Genomic DNA, 24,246 nt, shown 5'->3' with positions numbered 1-24,246 from the left:
GCCACAGAGGTCTTTGAGAGGAATGACTTTGCTTTGCTTTCTTTCTTTTTCATTTATTTATTTTGGTTTTTTGAGACAGGGTTTCTCTGTAGCTTTGGAGCCTGTCCTGGAACTAGCTCTTGTAGACCAGGCTGGCTTCGAACTCACAGAAATTCACCTGCCTCTGCCTCCCAAGTGCTGGGATTAAAGGCGTGTGCCACCACCACCACGGCTTGCGAGGAATGACTTTTTCAAAGCCAGTTATCAGGAGGCCAAAGGAGCATTCTGTGAGTCTGAGAGCATCCTGAGCTATGGGGTTGAGAACTTTGTCTACAAACAAGCAAGCAGCCTCAGCATTTTGGGAAGTTCAGTAAGATACATTCTAACCTGTAGCTGGTAAGACTGGAGGTAGGAGACAAATCCTCAAGTAAGTCCACTGTGCTTTCTGGGTGCACTGGAATACGTCACTGGGTCTGTGAACTCTTGGTTTGGGTAATAGGGAGGGGCCAGGGAGAAGTAAAGAAAGAGAGGCAACTGTTCTCCTGCCTTGAGGCTGAGTCCTCAGGGGGTGGAGTCAAGGAACACAGAAGACTTTCTGGGACACTGCCATCAAGTGAGGGCATTTCTAGTCACTCTCTGCGCCAGGAACTCAGGCTTCTGGTTCCCTGCTGGTGACTGCCCCAGGAGTCCGTAGGAACCCTGCCTTCCTTGTTGGATTGGCCCACATAGCAGGTGAGATAAAACCTGCAGCCCCTGGGACCAAAGTGTCCCAGGGTGTCCCTAAGAGGCTTCTGGGTGCCCGCCCAGCTGGTCACACTGCTCTCTTAGGTACCCAAGTTCAGCTGAGGACTGGTGATGTGTATCCTCTTCTCACTGCTCCTGCTGGCCTCTGTCTTCTCAGCAGGTAAGTTGCACAGATCTAGTGACTTGCACAAGGTCTGGCCTCCGGGGACCCGGCACAGCAGCCAGATATGGCTGAGCACATCCCATTCCTGGGGGACTGAGAGGTCCTTGCTGGGGGTGCACTGTCTGGAGCACCCCTTCTTGGGCAGGTGTCAGGGCTCTGAAGTACATTCAGGCCCTCTCTTCTGTCCTTCTCCTACCTGCCTCCAGGCCAGACCACTTGGGGTGTCTCCAGTCCCAAGGATGTGCAGGGCTTGAAGGGGTCTTGCCTGTTCATCCCCTGCATCTTCAGCTTCCCGGCCAGTGTAGAGGTGCCCGATGGCATCACAGCCATCTGGTACTACGACTATGCAGGCAAGCGGCAGGTGGTGAGCCACTCGAGGGACCCCACCCAGGTGGAAGAGCGCTTCAGGGGCCGCGCTGAGCTGATGGGGAACATGGATCACAAGGTGTGTGACTTGTTACTCAAAGACCTGCAGCTTGAGGACTCTGGCAACTACAACTTCCGCTTTGAGATCAGTGATGTCAACCGCTGGTCAGACGTCAGAGGCACCAAGGTCACCGTGACAAGTGAGGAGGCTGAGGGCTGAGGACTGACCACTCCTGGGGACTCCCAGGCTACTGTTGCCACCCTGTCCTTTGGCTTGGACCTTACCCAGGTCTTCAGCCTCAACTCCTGCTCTGGTCTTGGCCTAACACTCTTTCTCTCTGTAATATTGGGGGGCAGGTGATCACCAAAAATTCTCCTTCCCTTGAGGCCCCCCTGACCAAGCTCACCCTTTGGTTGGGGTTCTGGGAACAGAGGTTTAAGGGGAGATGTAGCCTAGCCCTGAGAATTCCTGTCTTTGTTCTCAGAGGACCCCAGCGCTCCCACTATTACGGCCCCAAAGGAGCTACGTGAGGGCATGGAGGCGAACTTCAACTGTTCTACGCCCTACGTGTGCCTACAGAAGAAGGCCAGCCTGCGGTGGGAAGGCCAGGACCCTTCTCATTCTGTGACCTTCAGTCACCAGAGCCTTGAGCCCACTGGCGTCAGTCACCAGGAGACCCTGCATATGCCCCTATCCTGGCAGGATCACGGCCGGGCCCTACGCTGTCAGTTCTCACTGGCCCAGCTCAGCAGTCAGAAAGAGGTCTACCTCCAAGTGCAGCGTGAGTGTGTCACAGCCCTGTCACGGAACACCATTTCTGTGGCTCCCTCTGGGTCCTAACAGCCCATGCCTATCATCCCCGTACCAGGGAGGCAGAGACGCATGGATCTCTGGGGTGTGCTGGCCAGACAGCCTAGCCTACCTGGCAAGTTCTAGGTTAATGAAAGACTCTGCCTGAAGAAGTAAGGTAGACAGCACCAGGAGGGCAGCATTCAAGGCTGACCTCTGGCCTCCATATGTGTGCATATGTGTGCACCCCATATCTGTGACCACCACATGCACACGCACCCTCATGCACACATGATGGGGGTGGCAGGATTCTTAGCCCCTTGCTTATGAATTTTTCTGAGAACCAATGTTGGCTGTCTTTGACCCCCTGAAATGAAGTGACTACAAGTCACCAAGGCAAGTAGAGCGCTCATGACCTGATCTATGTCAATCATCCCCACACAGAATGTGGAGAAAGTTAGAACACATAGGACACTGATAGCCACACATTGGCAGCCACTGATGGCCTCACATAGGCCAAGTCCACTTTCTCAGAGTCTCATTGGAAAAGGAGGGAGGCTGGAGTGTGTGAGAGGTGGGGGAACAGATGGCCCTGGGCTTCCAGTCTTCCTTAGAGCAGAGACGTGAAAGAAGTGTGCCAAACACCCCACCGTTCTCACGCACCACTCCTGACATCCCATCATTCTTTGCAGATGCCCCCAAAGGTGTGGAGATCCTCCTCAGCTCCTCAGGAAAGAACATCCTTCCAGGGGATCTAGTTACGCTCACCTGTCAAGTGAACAGCAGCTATCCTGACGTCAGTTCTGTGCTGTGGACCAAGGATGGAGTGAGCCTCCCAGCCGGTGGCCGTGTGCTGCGGCTCTCCTCGGCAGCCTGGAATGATTCTGGGGTCTACACCTGCCAAGCAACAAATGATGTGGGCTCTATGGTTTCACCCCCAGTTAGCCTTCATGTTTTTAGTAAGTTCTGGCTGAGGCTGGATCTAGCTAGAAAGCTGAGGGGACCTGGTGGTAGGACAGTACCAGAGGCTTGCATACCCATGACAATGCCTTCTCACAGGGGGCAAGTCAGGAGGGCCCTGGGAATGAGTGACTGGAGGAGGCTCCTCCTGTATGGGGTGGGGGTGGATGTCAGTATAACATGTAGAGGTTGAAGCTGATGAATAGCCAGAACTCTAAGGGTGCGTTCCATGCCGTTTGCAGTGGTTGAGATCAAGAGGAACCCGGCGGGGCCTGTCTTGGAAAACGAGACAGTGACGCTGGACTGTACCATCCCCAAAGAGGCACCCCAGGAGCTCCACTACAGCTGGTACAAGAACAACATTCTCCTGGAAGATGCCCACTCTCCCACCTTGCACCTACCTGCCGTCACCAGGGCCAATACCGGCTTCTATTTCTGTGAGGTGCAGAACACCCTGGGCCGTGAGCGCTCTGGCCCCGTGAATGTGGTAGTCAGATGTAAGTGGCCAACCTGTGGGGCAGCAGACATCATCAGAGGAAGTCCAAAGGGTGGATGGAGTTCCTGCAAGAAACCTGGGGTCCCTGACATAGTATCATCACCCTTGACCCAGATGTGAGCTAGGCAGCCAAATGGGGATAAGCGTGTGCCCAGCTTGCATCCCTACACATGGTTGACCTTCCCAGACTCCATCTCCTCCTATGTTTACAAGCGTTTTATTTAGAAAAGAGTTCAACCTCATGAAAAGTTGTAGGGAACATCCAAAAACATTCAACATATACCTTAGTCTAGAGTCTCTGCCTGTAGACCTCATGTTGCAGGCACTGTATCCTGTCTCTGCATGTGCACGTGGGTTGTACTGTTTATCCCAGACGCATACACGCGCACATATGTGCGTATACATTATATATCATTCATATATATATATAATCATATATATATATATATAATTATCCCTCTGTATACATGCACACTTGTTACTTACATACCTTCCTACAGGTGCACTTAGAATTATGACAGGGCTACACCACAAAGAACTTTTCTCGCATCTTTAACCCCAGAACTCAGGTTGCAGAGGCTAGTGGATATCTATGAGTTCTGGACTAGCCAGGGCAGCATAGTGAGATCCTGTCACAAAAAGAAAAAAAAATAAATCAAAGTTGAAGAGGCATCCGCTCCATCCAGGTTCCGAATGCCTGAGTTTGGTTCAGTCAGCCGGAAACATGCGTGCATCAGTCTCATGCTAGCCTCGCTTGGGTCAAGCCAGTTAACACACGCCTAGCTCACAATTAAGTGCCAACTAGCCCGTGAAGTCACCGAATGCCAGCATCCGAAGCCTGCTGATAGCACAATACACCAGAATGCCAGTGGCTCTCCTAGGCTGGGCACAGTATATGGCTGACCATCCAGTAGCATGAGAGAGGGTCACGCTGTAATCCACTAGCCTAGGCAAAGGACAACGCTCAAAGCACAGTTTATCCTGACTTTCACAGCACCATAAAGGTGAAAAATCCTGAGTGGAGGAATAGTAAGTGGACAATCGTCTGTATGTATGTGCCTGCAGTTGCGTGTGTAAGGTCTGTTTACGCCACACCTAGTCAGGGCGCATTTCCCAAGATTCCCCTGAACATGACCCTTATGCCAGAACCACAGCAGAAACTGGGATGCTGGTTCTAGACTTTATGGGCAGTCCTTGACCCTTCCCCGTCCTTCTTGGAGTTCTTGGAGGCTACCCCTCAGTTTTTAATTGCCTGAGATGTGTTTGACTGGGAAGGCCACAGGTGTGACTCTGTGTCTCCCTTGGAGCACCTCACTCACTGGGAGACACTCAGGGCCAGTTTGTACTGTGTTGCTAATGGTCCCTTTGATCGCTCGGCGAGAATGCTACCCTCTGCCTGGACTGTTCCAGCTTTCTCATCTTTAAAATGAGACACTGGCCAGGCATGATAGTACTGTAATCTAGCACTGGGGAGGCTGCTGAGGCAGAGGGATCACCAGTTTGGGACCAGCCTGGGTACAAAGTGAGAACCTAATTTGGAGCCCTGACCTCCATTTGCAGTGTGGGCATGAGGGCTAACCAGGCTAAAAGATTTGGCCATCCAGAAGGTAAAGTATATTCAGAAGTGCTCAAGAGGGTCTGAGACCATTCTGTTCCAGGGCTCTGTGGGGGCAGAGGGAATGCATAGGCTACCACAGGGGATTCAGGAAGTGATCCGTCTGAGAATGACAAGCCACCTCTGGTTCCCACACAGATCCACCCCTTGCTCCAGTCTTGACTACTTTCCTGGAGACACAGGCCGGGCTTGTGGGCATCTTCCATTGCTCTGTGGTCAGTGAGCCCCTGGCTACACTGGTGCTCTCACACGGAGGCCTCACGCTGGCCTCCAGCTCTGGAGAAAATGACCTCAATCCTCGCTTCAGCATGTCCTCCACCCCCAACTCCCTGCGCCTAGAGATCCGAGACCTGCAGCCGGCTGACAGTGGGGACTACGCATGTGAAGCCACCAACTCCCTTGGAAGCGCAACTTCCAGCCTGCACTTCCATGCTAACGGTAATGTGGGCACGCACTGCAGGGAGGACCAGTGGAGGGTGTTCAAGGAGGGACCAAACTCTGGCTAGGTCCCACGGAAGATCTGGTCCCATATAGTCACTCCAGCCTTAGAGATTTCTGGAAGAGAAGGCAAAACATAGTCAATCAAATTATTTCTCTCCCATATCTCTGACTCTGTACTTGGAGGGTCTTTTATAGACATCATTTATTTTTTATTTTTTTAGCTTTGGGGTCAGGATCTTTGTTAGGCATTAGATGTGGGAGACAGAGGAGTAGAATTCACCAGTTGTTGGAGCACACATTGTTTGTTCTTCCTTCCAAGGCCCTGGGAGGCATAGCTGATCCTTCAAGCCAGATTTTTGCTGTTTTTTTCTCCCCACCATGTCTGGTTATGCAGTACTGGGGACAGAGCCCTGGCCTTCAGCCATGCTAGGCAAGCGCTCTGTCAACTGAGCTACATTCCTAGCCCTCAGTACAGGTGCCATAAGCCTGTCTTGAGGTAACACTGGCTTCAGTGCATTTGAACTGATACCTGAGGCCACAAAGCCCACCTCGGTGTGTGAAGAGAGATGCCCAGAGGGCTTCCTGCAGAGCCGCACCGAGGGCCAGGGCTCTCACAGCTTACCCAAGCCTATTCTCTGTCCCCCTCCTCCAGTGGCTCGGCTCCTCATCAGTCCTTCAGCACAGGTGGTGGAAGGGCAGGCCGTGACTCTGAGCTGCAGGAGCGGCCTGAGCCCATCATCTGACGCTCGCTTCTCCTGGTACCTGAACGGAGCGCTACTTCTCCAGGGATCCGGCAGCGACCTTCAGCTTCCTGCAGCCTCCAGCACGGATGCTGGCTCCTACTACTGTGTGGCACAGACTGGCCCCAGCACCAGCGGCCCCTCCCAGCCCGCCGTCCTCACTGTGCTTTGTGAGTTGCCTGGCCGCACCGCCCACGATGTGGGATTATCCCACTGGGACCCCAACAGCCACACCCTTTCTTAGTCTCCTGACCCTAGGTCCACATCAGAGAATGTTCATAGGCCTTTCCACAATGGACCCTATCAACCTGGGCTGGAAGTTGGGGAGACGAGGCAGATCTTAGATCCCTAAGTTCTAACGTCCAGACCCAGCCTTTGCTCCTAAAATATACCATGACTCTAGGTCCCAGCTTGTCCCACCCTCAGGAATCAGATATCACGCTTTTCAAAAAGATGTGCATGTGTCCCACAGACTGACCAGCTCCTCTGTGTCCCCCAAGATTGATGCTCCGTATGAACCCTAGGGTCACACTTGACGGCCTCCTCCAGCGGGTGCATTCATGGGTTTTCTAGTGCCGGAGTGAGATTATGTGGGAGACTGGTCTGCTTGCTGTCTTTTGGTCACGTGTTTTGAGAAATCTCTAGAACAGAACCATTTTTTTTTTTTTAGCACTTGCTTAGCATGTACAAGGCCCCGTGTTCAACTCTAGAATCACTTAGTGACTCTTCTGGCTGCTGCACAAGACAACACGAGGAAGGGAGGGCTTCTTCTGACTTCCAGCTTGAGCACGGAGTCAAGGCCGTAGGGGGAGGGCAGCTGGCCTGCAGTCAGGAAGCAGAGGGAGGCAGAGGTTGACGCTTTCCCTCTCTCTCTCTCTCTCTCTCTCTCTCTCTCTCTCTCTCTCTCTCTCTGGTTTGTCGAGACAGGGTTTCTCTGTAGCTTTGGAGTCTGTCCTGGAACTAGCTCTTGTAGACCAGGCTGGCCTCAGACTCACAGAGATCCATCTGACTCTGCCTCCCGAGTGCAAAGGTGTGTGCCACCATCACCTGGCACTTTCTCCTTTTTATTCAGGCTGGGACCCTGGCCGATGGTAGGATGCCACCCACCTTTAGGGTGGATCATAACACCTCAATTAATTTAACCTAGAAACCCCACACCGTGTCCATGGGTTCATCTTCTAGATGGTTCTAGAGCCTTCAAGTCAACACCCTTCAACATCAAAACTGCCGAAACAGCAGCAAAGCTAGGGAGGCCGTCTTAGGTGTTATATCTAGTATGTCAGGATCTAGGCTAGGGAACGAATGGAGGTGAGATGAACTCTGAGGTATTGTTTAGCGACAGGAGTGGGTGTAGACAGCAGCGGTCATGGGGACTTCCCTGAGGGTATTCGGCTTCAGAGGTAGATGGGACATGCGAGGCAGCAACACCTTGATCCCAGCTGGAAAATGGCTCCCCTTCTGGGAAGACTCAGTTCAGTGGTAGATAAGGAGCACAGATGAATGCCAATGTCGTCTGGGAACCCTTGAGCTGTGCCCACTCTACATAGCTGTGTGTGACTGCTTAGTGTGCTTCTTGGAGCCTAGCCAGGCTAAAGTAGACCTGGGGCTCTCACCTAGCCATGAAATGAGTGCCGATTGCTCTTCCTCTCCACAGACCCCCCAAGAAAGCCCACATTCACTGCCAGGCTGGATTTGGATACCTCTGGTGTTGGGGCTAGCCGGCGTGGCCTCCTCTTGTGCCACGTAGACAGCGACCCCCCAGCTCATCTGCAGCTTCTCCATAAGGGCCACGTTGTGGCCACTTCTCTTCCATCGGGGTGTGGGAGCTGCTCCTCGCGCACAAAGGTCCGCAGAGCCTCCAACTCACTGCGTGTGGAGATTCAGAACCCAGTATTAGAGGACGAGGGCATGTACCTGTGCGAGGCCAGCAACACACTGGGCAACTCCTCTGCCTCAGCCACCTTCAATGCTAAGGGTAAGGAGTAGAGGAGGACAGAGGGAGCGGTAACCTGAGCTCAAACTACCCCTGCATTGAGCAAACTGACCAGGCAAAACGACCTTTGTCTACAATGGGAGGAAGCAGAGGGAGCTTCAATGTCCCTCCCTCTACATCCTGGGACTTCGAGGCTCGCCCCTTTTCCATGACCCTCTATGCCCCCACAACTTATTGGCTTTCCTCTCCATCCTTCCCTAAAGTTGGAAAGCGAACCTGGGTCAGGGTGGGCTTTAAGTGAGGCTAACCAGAGAGAGGACTGTCCCTAGCGAGTCCCTCTGCCTATCCTCCAGCCACTGTCCTGGTCATCTCTCCGTCGGACACACTGCGCGAGGGCACAGAGGCCAACCTAACTTGCAATGTGAGCCAGGAAGTTTCTGTCAGCTCTGCCAACTTCTCCTGGTTCCGGAATGGGGTGCTGTGGACCGAGGGACCACTGGAGACTATAAGGCTGCAGCCCGTGGCCAGAACCGATGCTGCCATCTACGCCTGCCGCCTCCTCACTGAGGACGGGGCTCTGCTCTCAGCTCCTGTGGTCCTAAGTGTGCTGTGTGGGTGATGACTGAGGGCATCACAGCTTGGAGGGCAGAGGGGTAGGGCTGTGTGTTAAAGGGCAAGGAGGGTGAAGGGGCCTGAAGAATGGAGGAGCCTAGAGGGCAAAGGGACCTGAGGGATGGAGGGACCTGGGGGGTGGAGGGACGGGCGGGGGTAGGGTTGGGCTTGGGGCCTGAGGAGATAAATGCCAGCTTGGAATGACCAGATGGGCTATGGAGTATGTCCAAGAGGAGGGAGCACAGAGTGATAGCTAGAATGTAGTGAGATTGGCTAGAGTCGCCTGAGTAACTACCCCGATTCCTGTTCATGCAGATGCCCCAGACCCTCCAAAGCTGTCAGCTCTCTTGGATGTGAGTCAGGGCCACATGGCTGTGTTTGTCTGCACTGTGGACAGCCGTCCCCTGGCTCACCTGTCTCTATTCCGTGGGGAGCACCTCCTGGCCACCAACTTGGAACCCCAGCGTCCCTCCCATGGCAGAATCCAGGCCAAGGCCACAGCCAACTCCCTGCAGCTAGAGATTCGAGAACTAGGTCTTGAGGACTCTGGAAACTACCACTGTGAGGCCACCAATGCTCTCGGATCAGCCAACAGTTCACTCTTCTTCCAGGTCAGAGGTGAGTGTCAGCCCTCTGACCTCGGGTGAACCCTGAGATCCAGAACTGCTCCAGCCAGACACCGCACAGTGAGTTCCATGCAGACGTGTGCAGGCTGGAGCCTTCACAAGGTCTCCCTTGGTGTCCACTGTTCCCACCTGCACTAACTGCAGTGCCTGTAAGGTAACCGCACAGGTGGCTTGTTTCGGCTGGAGCCTGCCCTCCCTCCCTCCCTTCTCTCTCCCTCTTTCCCTCCCTTCCTGATCTTCTGAGACAGGGAGTCTCTGAACTTACTATGCATCCACGCCAGACTCAGACTCCTGCCTCAGCTTCCTCAGGGCTAAGATTACAGATGTGAGCTACCATGCCCAGCTGGCTAGAGAGTTTTCTAACGCAGCTTATTTTGTAATGTAATTTTGCTTCACTTAAACATTTTCATATAAAATCCAGTACATGCATGTTATACATATGACAATATATATTCATACAAATAATATATTTATCTTCTTTATTCACATATGTATAAACACATATGCATATACTATATATGCACGTGTGTGATATATTCATTTGTGTTGCATATATGTATGCACATATGCATCTATATTCTCCATAGAAAGTATCCTGTATATTCATATATTACATATATTCTTTATAGAAAGTCTTCTGTATATACATATATTACATATATGTATACATATATACACATATACATTCTTTATAGAAAGTCTCCTGTATATTCATATATGTTACATATATGTATACATATACACACATATATATTCTTTATAGAAAGTCTCCTGTATATTCATATATATTACATATATATATATTCTTTATAGAAAGTCTCCTAGAACAGGTATCCAAAGTAGCAAACCCCTGTAAGTCAGATATTTCAGGAGGCAGAGGCAAGGAGAGAGTAAATTTAAAGTCAGCCTGGGGTGTATATGTCTCAAGAAAACAATATAAAAAGTCCATGTAGGGAAATACAGCAGGAAAAAGGAAAGGTGATATCCACAAGGCCAGGGCCAAGGAGACACACATCCTTCTCTCAGAATGTGAAGTGGTGATAGTTGGGACATTTGCTTTGATTCAACCTCTTTTTTAAAATATTTTATTTATTTGCTATGTATAGTGTTCTGCCTGCATGTATGCCTGCATATTAGAAGAGGGCACCAGATCTCATCATACATGGTTGTGAGCCACTATGTGATTGCTGGGAATTGAACTCAGGACCTCTGGAAGGGCAGCCAGTGCTCTTGATCTCTGAGCCACCTCTCCAGCCCCCTAACTTATTCATCCATATGTTAGGCAGAGACTGAGGGTCATGGGAGCATCCTGAAGTAGCTGCCCTGCTGACCGTGGGCTAGTTTAGCCCTGGCCTTGGCTTCCATCACGGCTCTAGTGTCTCTCCTCCTCACTGTCTGACCCCTGATTCCTTTATGCCCACTCCCCCCTCTCTGGGCTGTCATGACTACATCGTGGGTGAAGGACTTGGCCAGAGAAGGCTGGGAAAACCCAGCTGTTGTCAACCTTCCCTTCAAACCCTGGGCTACTCCTGGGGAATGCAGCTGACAGTCGTCAGTTCAGAGGCCCCAGCATGAACCAGCCCCCCTCAGGCAGCGCTTTGTGGTCAAACCATCCTTTCTTAGGGCTAACCCATGTAGGTGCTATGCCAGGTCCTGGCTGTAGAGCATATCAACTCCATTCTGCCGAGGCTCACCTGCCACAGGTGAGAACTATCGGCAGAACAAAACCCAAAATTCAAATGCGGCATATGGTTAATCCCTGCCCTCAGGAGGCTGAAGCAAAGGTCATCATAAATCCAAGGCCAGCCTGGGCTACACAGTGAGTTCTAAGTTAGCCCGGTGCTACAGAGTAAGACTCTGTCTCAAAAAACCCAAACCAAAAGACCAACCAACTCATACCAAAGAAAAAAACAAAACAAACCAGAAACCTGTACTCCGGGTGGTAAGAAGTAAGGTCCAGGACAAGACACATTTCAGGCAAGGGGCAGGGAAGACTAGGATCCGGACCTGAGGGAGCCTTCAGCAGCTGTAGACACAGGCCTGGGGCACTTCACTCTTCTGGAGACACAAACAGAACCAAAAAACGGGAGGGACTGTGGCAAGCCCTCATCTACCCCATTTTCTCCTGCAGGAGCCTGGGTCCAGGTTTCACCATCACCTGAGCTCCAGGAGGGCCAGGCTGTGGTCCTGAGCTGCCAGGTGCCCACAGGGATCCCCGAGGGGACCTCCTTCCAGTGGTATCAGGATGGCCGACCTCTCCTAAGTTCAACCTCATCTACACTCCGCATTGCGGCCATAAGTCTGAGGCAAGCTGGTGCCTACCACTGCCAAGCTCAGGCTCCAGACACAGCTACTGCCAGCCTGGCTGCCCCTGTCAGCCTCCATGTATCCTGTAAGGCTGTTTTCCACTCACGTGGGGGAAGGGAGGTGTTCCACAACAGACCTTGCATGAGGGACAACCTAGACACATCCTGACCCTCCTCATCTGATGTAGACACCCCACGCCAGGCCACACTCAGTGCCCTGCTAGGCGCAGGCCCTACACGACTCGGCCTCCTGGTCTGCAATGTCCACAGCGACCCTCCAGCTCAGCTGCGGCTCTTTCACCGGAACCGCCTCGTGGCCTCCACCCGACGAGGCTCAGAGGAACTGGCGAGCAGTGATTCCCGGCTGCATGTGACTGTGAGCACCAATGAACTGCGTCTGGAGATCAACTTTACGGGACTGGAGGATGATGGCCCCTACACCTGTGAGGCCACCAACACGCTGGGCCAGGCCTCCGCTACAGCCGATTTCGATGCTCAGGGTCAGTGTGGAGAGATGAGAGGATGCAGGAGGTTCTAGCCTAGGAGCATAAGCCCGAGCCCCAACCCTATGCTAATTAGGGGTATGGTTTCTGGACTTGGGGTACATGAAAGGCCTTGTTTAAAAACTGGGTGCCCGGTGCATAAAACTAACCAGAAAAGACATCTCAAGAGAGACCACAGCTGTCCAGGGAGCTCTTTCCACCCATTCACCCTTAGCCAGAGACAGGGAGGGGCTTGGGACCGTCTGGACTTTGAAGAACTCTACTCAGGACCCCCAGGTTCAACCTATGGACCCCTTTAGTAGCAGTGTTCCTGGGCAGCCTGAAGTGTCTCTCAGTAACAGCCGCCTGGGCCATGTGGAGATAATGGCTTGTTTCACACAGCTCTAAGACACTCACTTGTGACTTCCTCCTTTCCCCAGCTGTGCGCGTGCAGGCATGGCCCAATGCCACTGTGCAGGAAGGTCAGCAGGTCAACCTGACCTGCTTGGTGTGGACTGCCAAGCAGGGCCCGCTCAGCTACACATGGTACAAGGGTGGGCAACAACTTCCTGGTGCCCGTTCCATCTCCCTGCCCAATGTCACAGTCATAGATGCCACCTCCTACCGCTGCGGTGTGGGACTCCCTGGCCAGGCACCTCACCTCTCCAGACCTGTCACCCTGGATGTCCTCTGTGAGTCTGGCTGGGTGCGGGCAATGGTGGAAAGACAGAAACTCAGGGGGATCAGGGCACGGGAGAGCCCCCTAGTGTGCAGCCTAAGAACTCTGCTACCAGCCCGCTGTGGAGCAAGGGACAAGGGACCTTAAGAGTTGGGAGAGATGGGGATGGGTCTTCTCCCTAGAAAGGCAGACAGTAGGGAACTCTCCTGCTCCTTCTAACTGGCCTTTTCAAGTCTGCTTCTGAACTCTGTACGCCTCCTGGATTTCTACAGATGCCCCCCGAAGCCTGCGACTGACCTACCTCCTAGAGACGCAGGCTAGGCGGCTGGCCCTGGTGCTATGTACTGTGGATAGTCGCCCACCCGCCCAGCTAGCTCTTAGCCTCGGCGGGCGCCTGCTAACCTCTTCATCTGAAGCCTCTGTCCCCAACACCCTGCGCCTAGAACTTCGGGACCCGAGGCCTAGTGATGAGGGTCTCTATAGCTGCTCTGCCCACAGCCCATTGGGCAAGGTCAACACCTCCCTGGAGCTTCGCCTAGAAGGTGAAACAGGGACCAAGGCTGCAGGGGAGGGAGCTACCTGAACCATCTACCTGCGCCAAACTGACTCTGGACCCCTTGGTTCAGGTGTCCGAGTGAAGATGGCTCCTTCTGCTACTGTGTCCGAGGGGGAGCCTGTCACAGTGACCTGCGAGGACCCTGCTGCCCTCCCACCCACTCTCTATGCCTGGTTTCACAATGGCCGCTGGCTTCAGGAGGGGCCAGCTCCCTCACTCCAGTTTCTAGCGACTACGCGGGCTCACGCCGGCGCCTACTCTTGCCAGGTGCATGACACTCAGGGCACACGCGGCTCCCGACCTGCCACCCTGCGAGTTCTCTGTAAGCAGGGTTCCTTGGCTGTGGCTTTCAAGGGTGAGGGTGGCAGAGGGTGCTCCCAGCACTGGCTTAGGGTGGGCATGGCACTACAGACGGTCTAGAAATGGGCACTTGGGGGAAAAGAGGGCATTAGCAATGAAGACGGAGATATCACGGCCCTAGGAACCCTGCAAGAAGGGCTCTGCCCACAGGCATTTGATAAGGCATCATTTTTAGGAGGGGGACATTTGTCTGGAAACGAGATTCACCAACATTGGGCAGATGGGCAGAGAACCATGCACGTCTCTGCAGGGCCCCCCTCTGTGTTCTGCCCTACCTCTAGATGCCCCTCGGGATGTTGTCCTGTCTTCCTTTCGGGACTCGAGGGCCAGGCTCACGGTCATGATACAGTGCACTGTGGACAGCGAACCACCTGCTGAGCTGGTCCTATCCCACAACGGCAAGGTGCTAGCTGCCAGCCATGAGCTTCCCAGCTCTGCATCAGGGACAGGCCACATCCAGGTGTCCCGAAATGCTCTTCGACTGCAGGTGCAAGGCGTGACCGGAGGCGATGACAGTGTCTATGTCTGTACAGCCCGGAATGCACTGGGCTCCATCACTACCACGCAGAAGCTCCCGGGGGAGACTGGTGAGTGGGACAGGGGTGAGGAGGGGGCTAGGGTTTGGGATTCCGGTGTTGTGGGGCTGGATCCCATGTGAGGACCTGCCACCCTGAAGGCGTATGAGTGAACTACTTCCTCCCTGAGAAGTCTGATCTGCTGGAGGAGGCATGGCCCTCGGGGAAGGGGTAGACCAGGCCGAGGGGATAATGCAGCCCTATCATTGAAGTAAGGAAGGGTATTAATGTCTTCTGGAAGGAGTGGGAGGAGACAGCCTGACCTCACATGCCCTTCACTGGGGAAGCCTGCAGTGAGATCAAGACAGACACCCGCCTTTGAGAATCCCAGGCTGAGGGCAAGACACAGCTTCACACTTCAGATGGCCTTTTCTGATGCTGGAGGTTCAGCCCTGTCATGGGAACCTCAGAATGCGATACCATCATGTTTTTATGCGAGAGACACAGCCCCACTGTGGAGGGCCTTGAGCCCAAGATAGATTGAGATCACCCCACAAGGTACAGGTCCCTGATCATTTTACCTGTCCTTCTACCACAGACATACATGTGGCAGCTGAGCCAGGATTGGACGTGCCAGAGGGCATAGCCCTAAACCTAAGCTGCCACCTCCCTGGTGGCGCCAAGCCCACGGACAACTCTACCATCACATGGTTCTGGAATCGCCATCCGCTACGTACACAGCCTGTGCCCACACTCTCCTTCACCCATGTGTCCCGGGCTCAGGCTGGGCTGTACCACTGCAGGGCTGAACTGCCCACCGGGGTCACTACCTCTGCTCCTGTCATGCTCCGTGTCCTCTGTGAGTATGAACCCACCTGCCTTGTCTCTCCACATCTCATCTGTCTCTATCAGGTCTTTTCCTCTGCATAGAGTAAGAGTTTTGAAGATAGGTATGGGATCTTAGAACACTAGCATTCCCGCTGGCTGGTTGTATGTGGCTGTGTATCTATGCTTTCGCTCCCCACCTTTGAAACAGAGGGCACATTCATCCTATCCTCTTGGGATGAATACAGAAGATAAAGCAGGTTGAATGCCTGATGCACAGGAGATCATCATTAGGCTTGGTTTTCTCAGGCCATTCATCATCTGAGCCCAAGCTGTATCAATCAGTTACTGCTTGGTAACAAGTTATCCCAAATTCACAATTCTGTGAGTTAGAAATCTGGACAGGGCTCAGCTTGGCAGTTCTGGTCTCCTGGCTGCAGTTAACTAGTGGCTCTGCTGAGAAAGAACAGTCTAAGATGGCTTCACCTGTGACCGCAGAGTGGCCATACATGGTCAGCAGGCTGGCCTGAGCTTTCCAAAACAAGGTTGTTTCAGGAAGCAGAAGAGAAGCTGCAAGACATCTTGAGATCCAGTTCCAAAGTCCCACAATGCCATTTAAAAATGTGTGTGTGTGTGTGTGCGTGCTGTGTGCATGCATGTACCCGTTTGTGCACATGTACATGGCGGGTAGAGGCCACTATCTTTATTACGCTCCACCCCATCTTTTGAGATAAGGTCCCCCATGGAATCAATTCAGCAAATTTGGATGTCCACAGCACTCCACTGTGATTCCACAGTACTAGGAGTCTAAATTTTTACATGAGTGCTAGGGATCGAACTCAGATCACCCTCATGTTTATGTGGCAACTACTTTACTGACTGAGGCACCCTTCCCCTTCCCCTAATGTCACCTTTGCCTCGGGAGTGAGGAAATGATCTTCACTGTTTCCTGGAAGGACAGCAAGGCCACAGCTGAGGGAGGAATTTTGGTCGGTGTCTACAGTCACTATCCTCTTCTTCCCCACAGATCCTCCCAAGACGCCCACTCTGACAGTGTTTGAGGAGACTCAGGGTGGCCTCCAGGGCATCCTCGACTGTCGAGTGGACAGTGAGCCTCCGGCCAGCCTCACCCTCCACCTGGGCAGTCAACTCGTAGCCTCCAACCAACCTCAGGGTGTTCCCACCAAAGCCCACGTTCATTTTGCCTCCCCGAATGCCTTGAGACTGGACATAGAGGAACTCGGAGCCAGCACTCAGGGGGAGTACGTGTGTACTGCCTCCAACAGCCTGGGCTCTGCTTCAGCCTCGGCCTCCTTTGGGACCAGAGGTGAGGAGAATGGCTGGATCACTCTGCACAAGATTCTCACTTCCTGCTCAGACTTCTGCCACTAGACAACTTGTCTGTCTAGTCTAAATAGACTGCATGGGGGCTCTCTTGCATGGGACTTGGAGGTGAAGTGAAAGTTAAAGTCAGTTCTACTACGGTTGGGTCGCCTCAGGAGGGAGTGATGGGGGCCTGGAGCCCAGAGAGCTCCTCAGCTTCCTCTTTATATTACAGCTCTGCACCGGCTGCAGCTGTTCCAGCGGCTGCTCTGGGTCCTGGGATTTCTGGCAGGCTTCCTGTGCCTGCTGCTGGGCCTGGGAGCCTGGCACACCTGGAGGTGGGTCCAGAGCTAGGTGGGGGGCTGGGATACTTCATTCAGCTCTCCCCATTCCCTCCATTGTCCCCCAAATCTTTGGAGGGAAATTCTCCCCTACAGAATTCACAGCCCTCAAATTTCCCTTTTCCTGCCCTCTCCAAATTTGGGGATCCCCTCCCAAATCACCTCTCCAGTTTATCTTGCAGTAGCTTTCCTTTGCTTGTTTCTCCTCTGTGCTGAAGAAGGAGCTGGGGAGGAAGCAAACGAGGTGTCCCACACTGCGCAGGGCTATTGCCCTCTGCAGTGGGGGAGGCGGGGAAGCTGCGGGGAGGGACTCTGACTAAGTCTGCTCTTGCCCATGCAGAAGGAGGCATTCTCATAAGATGAACGTGAACAAGAACTCAGCAGAGATGACCACCCATAAAGACACTCTGCAGGTATATCCATATGTGGGCATGCGTAGGTGTGACAGTACCATCTGGCATCTGGACAGCGTTCCCATTCCTAGGACAGGACTGGGACCAGGGGTGGCTGAGAGAGGCACACAGGAGCCTGGGTCTCTTTGGGGGAGCTGGGAGAGCTTTTCTGACTGAGGCTCAGAGCAGCTATGTGTTTGCCGGGTGCATGATTCGTTGGCACGGGTGGCCTTACCAAGGCATTTCCTGTGCCTCCCCCTCTATTTTGAAGTCTTTCTTCCTCAGGTCTGATAGGTGATAGGCAGGAGAGAAAGGCCATCTTCCCTCCCCTAGAGTATTCCTCTTCTGCAGATGACCTCTTCCTAGGACCACAGGTCAGTGTGGGACCTCCTGTGACTCAGGTTTTCTTTACGGGAAGCTCCTAGGACTGGATGCATCCACACATGAGACATCATCTTGTGTCACATCCCTGAGCTGATGGACTTACCTGCCCTCAGGAGGAAGTGGTTGACGCTGTCTGACAACTCAGGTGTTGTGATCAAAGTCCTGCCTATGTCTGCACCAGCAGCACGGTAACATCTGACTTTCCAAGACCTGCTTCCAAGCCTCTCATTCCTAAGAAAAGCGATGGAAAGGTGAATGGAGGCCAAGTGGCTGCCTCCAGGGCTCTGAGACTGAGTCAGCCATGTTGCCCACGTCTCTCTGTGAAGCTTCCCTCTGTGTCCCTTTGCCTCTTTCTTTTCAAAGGCCACCATGGACTTTCTTAATTGGTTAGAATGACATCCGGGTCCTCACAGACTTGCTAAGATACTCTGTACCAGAGAGAATATAAGTCAGGCTGTTTTAACAATACAGTAACTTCCGAGTGATAGAATTTTATTTTTCTCTCCTGTACTGGTTATGCTATGGAAGAATAAGATATTGGGGCTTAGAATCCTTCTCTCTTGCTTTTTCTCCATCACCCAAATGTTGCCTTTGATTATGAGGTTCAGGTGACTGCAGTGAGCTTGGTCCTACAGTGAGAAGGAAGAGAGGAGTGAAGGGTACGCCTGTCCCCACGGTCTGTAGAACTGGAAAGTATGGTTGTCAGTTCTACCCACTCCTCAGCAGCTAGAACTTGGTCACATAGACACACCATGCTGGGAGGGAGACTGGGAAATGTCCTCTTTATTCTGAGTCTTGACTGCATTTGGAACCTGTATTTCTGAAAGATCCCAACTGTGGACTCAGCCCTAGGACTTTTGATATTGAAGAGACTGCCTTCCTCACACTTGGCTCTGACTCAGTGTCCCTGGACACTCTGGTTCTGGGTTTCCTGGAAGGCTTTCCCTCCTGTATGGTAAAACAAGAAACCTAGGCCTGGTGGTCCCAAGTGTCTTAGTTACTGTTCTTTTGCTGTAAAGAGACACCATGACCAAGATAACTCTTAGAAAAGAATATATTCAGCTGGGGCCTTGCTTACAGTTTTAGAGGGTTAGCCCATGACCATCACGGTGGGAAGCAGACAGTTGTGGCGCCAGAGTAAGAGCTGAGAGCTTTATAGTTCAGGCAGCAGCAGGAGAGAGAGAGAGAGAGAGAGAGAGAGAGAGAGAGAGAGAGAGAGAGAGAGAGAGAGAAAGAGAGAGAGAGAGAACCCCTGCTTGGCTGGTGTGGACTTTTGAAATCTCAGAGCCTACCCCCAGAGACACACCTACCCCAACAAGGCCACACCTCCTAATCCTTCCCAAACAGCTCATCAACCAGGGACAAAGCATTCAAACACCTGGGCTTATGGGGGCCATTCTCATTCAAACCATCACACTGAGTAGGGCAAGGGCATGCCAGGCAGACATCTCTGTACAGGGTGTGGTCCCTCCCAACCCTACAGCTGTACCAGCTCTTCCAAGAGCGAGGAGCAGACAGGGGTGTTATCTGTTCAAATATGAACCAGGATTTCTCTCCATGGCAAAGTGAACAGTTGTTCATTTCCTGGATGCCCATGCTCCAAATCTGTTGAAACAAATGATTGTCACCAAGAAGGAATGAAGTGTCCTGGGAGGTCAGGGATGGGAGGAACCGGGCCTGCAGTGGGCTGGCGACTCCTGCCGCAGCCTGGTAGTGTGATGGTGTCACGAACAAAGGGCCTGGAGCTGAGAACCGGGAGAGTGGTGGGGCCAGAATAGGGCTAGAAGGTTGGGAATGGCTCAGGAAAGGAGTAACTGTGTAGCCAACGGTGCTCTTGCTTGTTCTAGGACCGCTTTTTTTCTTCTCCCTTTCCTTCCTCCCCTGCCTCCAACAAGGTCTCACGTAGCTCAAACTGACTTCAATCTCATTAAATGACTGAGAGTGGACGACCTTGAACTTCTGATCCTCCTCAGTCCCTTTTGTTTTTGTGCCTGAATACCATCTTTTCTCCAGGAGCCTTTCTAGCCTGTTCCTCCAATAAACTTCCGTTCCAGGATTCAACTGGAGTCGGTTTTGTTCTTGCAACCAAAGTGCCTAGGTGAGAATCCACAGAATTCAATTAATAGTCCAGTGTCTCAGACGCCGTCTGTGGGCAGGAGGCCAGGGAGTGTAAATCACAGGATGCTCACCTCACACCGTCTGCTGAAGTCACCCGTGCCCCTTCCTACTCCCCATAGCTCCTATAATGGGCTGCTCACTCCTAAGGACCAGCACAGGTTCGGTATACCTCTTGTGACATTGTTTCTGTATACGTCTTGTGACATTGTTTCTTCCACAATTTTGTTGAGTAGGACAAAAAGCCAGCTTTAACCCAGAGGCAGGACAAGGAGAGAACAAACCTAGGGCAGGAAGATGTTCCAGGCTATCAAGGATGACCAAAGGGTGGTGGGCACTGCGGGTTTGGGAACATGTGACTTGGGTCTTTGTTGGCTCGCATGTCCTCCCAAGGGGGTGTGTTGAAGAATGCTCAGAGAGGCTAGTTGGCTCAATCCTTAGTGGTTTGAAGCCCTTAGACTTCTGAACTAAACCTGAAATTCAAACATCATCACATGGTAAGTGAGTCAGCTCAACGGTGTTTCTAGATGGAACACATCCATGTTATCCACATCAGATCAAGAAATAGAAACACCAGCACCCCAGAATACCCCACACCCAACCCCCCAAAGTGTGGCTACTAGCTTGACTTCTTTTTTTTTTTTTTTTGGTTTTTTTCGAGACAGGGTTTCTCTGTAGCTTTGGTGCCTGTCCTGGAACTAGCTCTTGTAGACCAGGCTGGCCTTGAACTCCCAGAGATCCGCCTACCTCTGCCTCCCGAGTGCTGGGATTAAAGGCGTGCGCCACCACCGCCCGGCCTAGCTTGACTTCTAATGCCATGGATTTGATTTTTCCTGTGATCTTTATAAAATGGCATCATAATTTATTTTTTAATTTTTATTTTTAGCATCATACTTTAAACATGACAACTTTGTGAAATGATTTGCCAATGTCCATTAAGGATAAAATATTCTTCCCTTGACCCTGACATTCTATTCTTGGGCATTTATTTACTCAGGAAAAGTAAGGGCTTATGTCACCCTGAAATCTGTACTAGAATGTTCATAACAACATTATCCATTATAACCAGAACCTGAAATATTAAATACACAACATCAGTGGGAAGGCTCAGCAGATTACTGTACCGTGTCCACAGATATGAGGAGCTGTTCCTGCAGGTGGCAGACTGTACCGTGTCCACAGATATGAGGAGCTGTACCTGCAGGTGGCAGACTGTACCGTGTCCACACAGACATAGAAGCGGTGCCTGCAGGTGGCAGATTGTACCGTGTCCACACAGACATGAGGAACTGTACCTGCAGGTGGCAGACTGTACCGTGTCCACACAGACATGAGACGCTGTACCTGCAGGTGACAGATTGTACCATGTCCACACAGATATGAGAGGCTGTACCTGAAGGTGACCACATGAGTACAGGTTTCAAATGTTCCGAGGGAGGGGCTGGCAGCTAGGGCCAGGCTGTGTAGAGTAGCTCCTTTTCTCACAGCTGCATCCAAGCCTCAGACAAAAGCAACCTAGGAAGGAAAGATTTTCTCTCTTGGCTCACAGTTAGGAGGTACAGTCTCACCTTCGTGGGGAAGGTGACATTAGAAGTGGCTATAGCTGTGGGGGGAGGAGCAGGAGGCAGCTGGTCACTGTGGCAAAGTGGTCAGTAAGGGAACAAAGCGAGACCGGTGATGGTGATGGTCCATTGGCTTCCTACCCTGTCTAGGACACCAGCCCATCAGTGGCTATGCCCACATTCGGGGTGGGTCTTCCGGTCTGGAAACATTCTGACTGACGTGCCCTGAGGTGTGTCTCCTAGGTGATTCTAAACCTAATCAAGTTTACAATGAAGACAGAGAACAGGCAGAGCTAAGCAACAGGTAGAAGCAGATGGTGGGCGAAAGGGTTTGGCAGGAGCCACCACGGAGCTTCTGGAGCAGGTTAAATGAGTGCATTCATTTTGTGAAGATTTGCTGAGCTGCTCATTTTCAGAATATATATTTGGGCAAGAAAGTTTATTTTTAAAAAAAAATCTGCCACTATTCCTGGGTGTTGTGTTGTGAACCTGCAGCCCCAGCCTCTCTAGGCTGAGGTGGGAGAATCCCTTGAACCCATGAGACTGAGATCAGGTGGACAACACAGCAAAACCTCATCTCTTAAAAGCAGAACAGATCAGGTGTGGAGGTGCACGCCTTTAATTCCAGCACTCAGGAGGCAGAGGCAGGCCAGACTGGTCTACGCAATGAGACCTGTCTCAATACCACCACCACAAAATAATAAATAAGAAATAGGAAGGAAGGAAAGAGAAAAAAATATCCCTCCTTTTATATTGGATATCCAGATCCCTGAGTTGCTTGTCCAAATTCTGACTAATTTCTTGGGTTTCTAAGCACTCGGTTCACCCTGCTAAAGAACAAATTCTTTTTGGGTGTTCTGGGCTGTCAGGGATGGAGACTCGACTGTGACTTTGGGGACTTCTATGCATACCCATCACTGTTTCTGAAACACCTGAGCACCAGCCTGGCATCTCCAGGCACCACCCTGGACCTTGTCTGTGAGCTGGGATTGACGATGCCTGCCTCAGACACCAGGCTCTGGGCTATCACAGGCTAAGACTCATTTGGAGGTGGTGAGAGGTGCCCATTCTGAGCACTGGCACAGTTTTCAGGACGACACCAACAAATATTTGATAAATCGTTTTTCCATGATGTTCTGGGCTCCACCTCCCTCGGCTTTGATCCACTGTTCCCCTTCCAAATGCAACCGCAGAGTGTAAGTTTATGGTTGTTTAGAGAGTTTGGCACAAATGACCCTGACTTGTCTGGAAACTTCTCTGGGTTTAGGAGACAGAGCTTTGCAAGAATAAATGATCTCCACATGGCTCAGAGGCTACAGCCCTCTTGTTTATTTTTGAGATAGGGCCTCACTATGTAGCCCTAGCAGGTCTGGAACTCTCTGTAGACCAAACTGACTTAGATTCATAGAGACCCATCTGCCTCTACCTCCCAAGGGCTGGGATTAGAGGTGTGCACCACCACACATGGTCAGTTTTACTTCATATTTTTATTTTATTTTATTTTGAGTGTCTTTGACAATTTTACATGCACACCATATCTTGATCATACTCATTCCTAAGTGTCCCCTCCCAGTCCCCCCACCAGATACCCTCCAATATATCCAATATATCCCCCTCCCAACTTCACCCACTCATTTATTTATTATTTATTTTTATAACCCCGAGTCCAATTAGTGCTGCCTGTTGGAACAGTGACTGCTCTTGCTGGCTTGGTCTTGTGCAGCCAGCCACCGCTGCTATGAGTTCCTGATTGCAATGGTTATATCATGTGCAGGACACAGCAGCTTATAGTAATCCTCCTCGTCCTCCAGCACCTATATTCTCCCTGCCCCCCTTCCCTGATGTCCCCTGAGCCTTTGGAGAATTGATACAGACATCCTACTTAGGGCTGAGCACTCAACAGTCTGTTATTTTCAGCTGTTTTGACTCTACAGTAATTGTCGCCCACTGCAGCTCTCTGGTCAAGGAGAGAGCAGCACTAACCTACGGGTATAAACAAATGTTTAGAAAGCTGTTTGACATGTCCCATGTAGCAGAACAACAGTAACAGGCTCCCTTCCAGGGTCTATGACCTCCGGAGCCATGGGCTTTTGACCTGATTTATAGTACCAGGCATAGATTCTCTCCTGTGGAGCAGGCTCAGAGCTAATCAGAAAGTGGTTGGTTACTCCCATAACCTTCATGTCACTATTGCACCTTTGGGCACATCTTACCTGGCAGCCCATTCTTGTAGCATTCATGGTTCACCATTGGGCAATACAATTGATGACCTTTCTCCCCCACCTTTATACCTGCATAGCATCTTCTGGCACTGTGAAGGTCAGCCGTGAGGTCAGTTCCAGCTTGATTCATGAATGTGCTGCAACCAGTGTGCTGTATATTCAGCAAGAGTCTCACCGTCTAGCTGTGAGGGAGCGAGGGGCAATGTCAATAGCCTTCCTCATCTTGTTAACTTCAGCTGGGCCAGGTCCCATACCAGGATGTACAGCAAATGAATTCCCAGCCATCATGGTGCTTTTGGTCTGGTGAAAGAGGAAATCGACAACTAGGAAGCCATGTGAAACATGCCACAGTAAGAGGTACCTGGCTTTGGTAATCAGGGACAGCTTTGGAAAGAGACAGCAAAGGTACACACTGCAGCTGGAGTGGCTTTCCCCTTGACTGTAGGAGCCATGGTGCTCTTTGAAGGGCCTGCCTTCTTCTTGGCCCCTCTGCGTTTGCTTACTTCAGGCTATGTGTAGAGGACTCTCCAGGGTCTACACTGGGGCTTTGCTCCACTTCCCTACCCTCAGCTTGTTTTAGGCTGAAGCTACCTGAAAGTCATCAACCAACTCTGTCAGATGGCACCTGCGTAGGGAATGGTGCCACCCGCAGTGGACAGGTATTCTCACTTCAACAAAACAATCAAGATAATTCTCCACAGGCTTTGCCAGAAATCAAT

The 24,246-nt window shown here is 51.8% G+C and overlaps 1 protein-coding gene across 3 annotated transcripts; it reads left to right on the top strand.

The window, feature by feature from the left end:
* Nucleotides 1-576: 576 nt before the first annotated feature.
* Nucleotides 577-19,689, top strand: Siglec1 (sialic acid binding Ig like lectin 1). Of its 3 annotated transcripts, none has more exons than XM_075962204.1 (22): nt 577-711; nt 808-883; nt 1,093-1,452; nt 1,738-2,034; nt 2,735-3,001; nt 3,245-3,499; nt 5,252-5,551; nt 6,207-6,464; nt 7,949-8,269; nt 8,581-8,838; nt 9,155-9,457; nt 11,597-11,857; nt 11,960-12,271; nt 12,694-12,945; nt 13,205-13,474; nt 13,559-13,810; nt 14,130-14,435; nt 14,962-15,222; nt 16,216-16,515; nt 16,747-16,849; nt 17,193-17,265; nt 17,596-17,677. In XM_075962204.1, the coding sequence occupies exons 2-22, from the start codon at nt 835-837 to the stop codon at nt 17,608-17,610; spliced, it is 5,073 nt and encodes a 1,690-aa protein (XP_075818319.1). In that variant the 5' UTR covers nt 577-711; nt 808-834; the 3' UTR covers nt 17,611-17,677. The 3 variants fall into 3 exon arrangements, with proteins under 3 accessions (XP_075818319.1, XP_075818320.1, XP_075818318.1); XM_075962205.1 differs by having other exon boundaries at nt 17,530-17,613; XM_075962203.1 differs by having other exon boundaries at nt 578-711; nt 17,663-19,689.
* Nucleotides 19,690-24,246: the final 4,557 nt, after the last annotated feature.

The sequence above is a fragment of the Microtus pennsylvanicus genome, chromosome 2 (assembly GCF_037038515.1).
Source record: "Microtus pennsylvanicus isolate mMicPen1 chromosome 2, mMicPen1.hap1, whole genome shotgun sequence".
Lineage (NCBI taxonomy): Eukaryota > Metazoa > Chordata > Mammalia > Rodentia > Cricetidae > Microtus > Microtus pennsylvanicus.
This window is presented reverse-complemented; position numbering and strand designations above follow the sequence as displayed.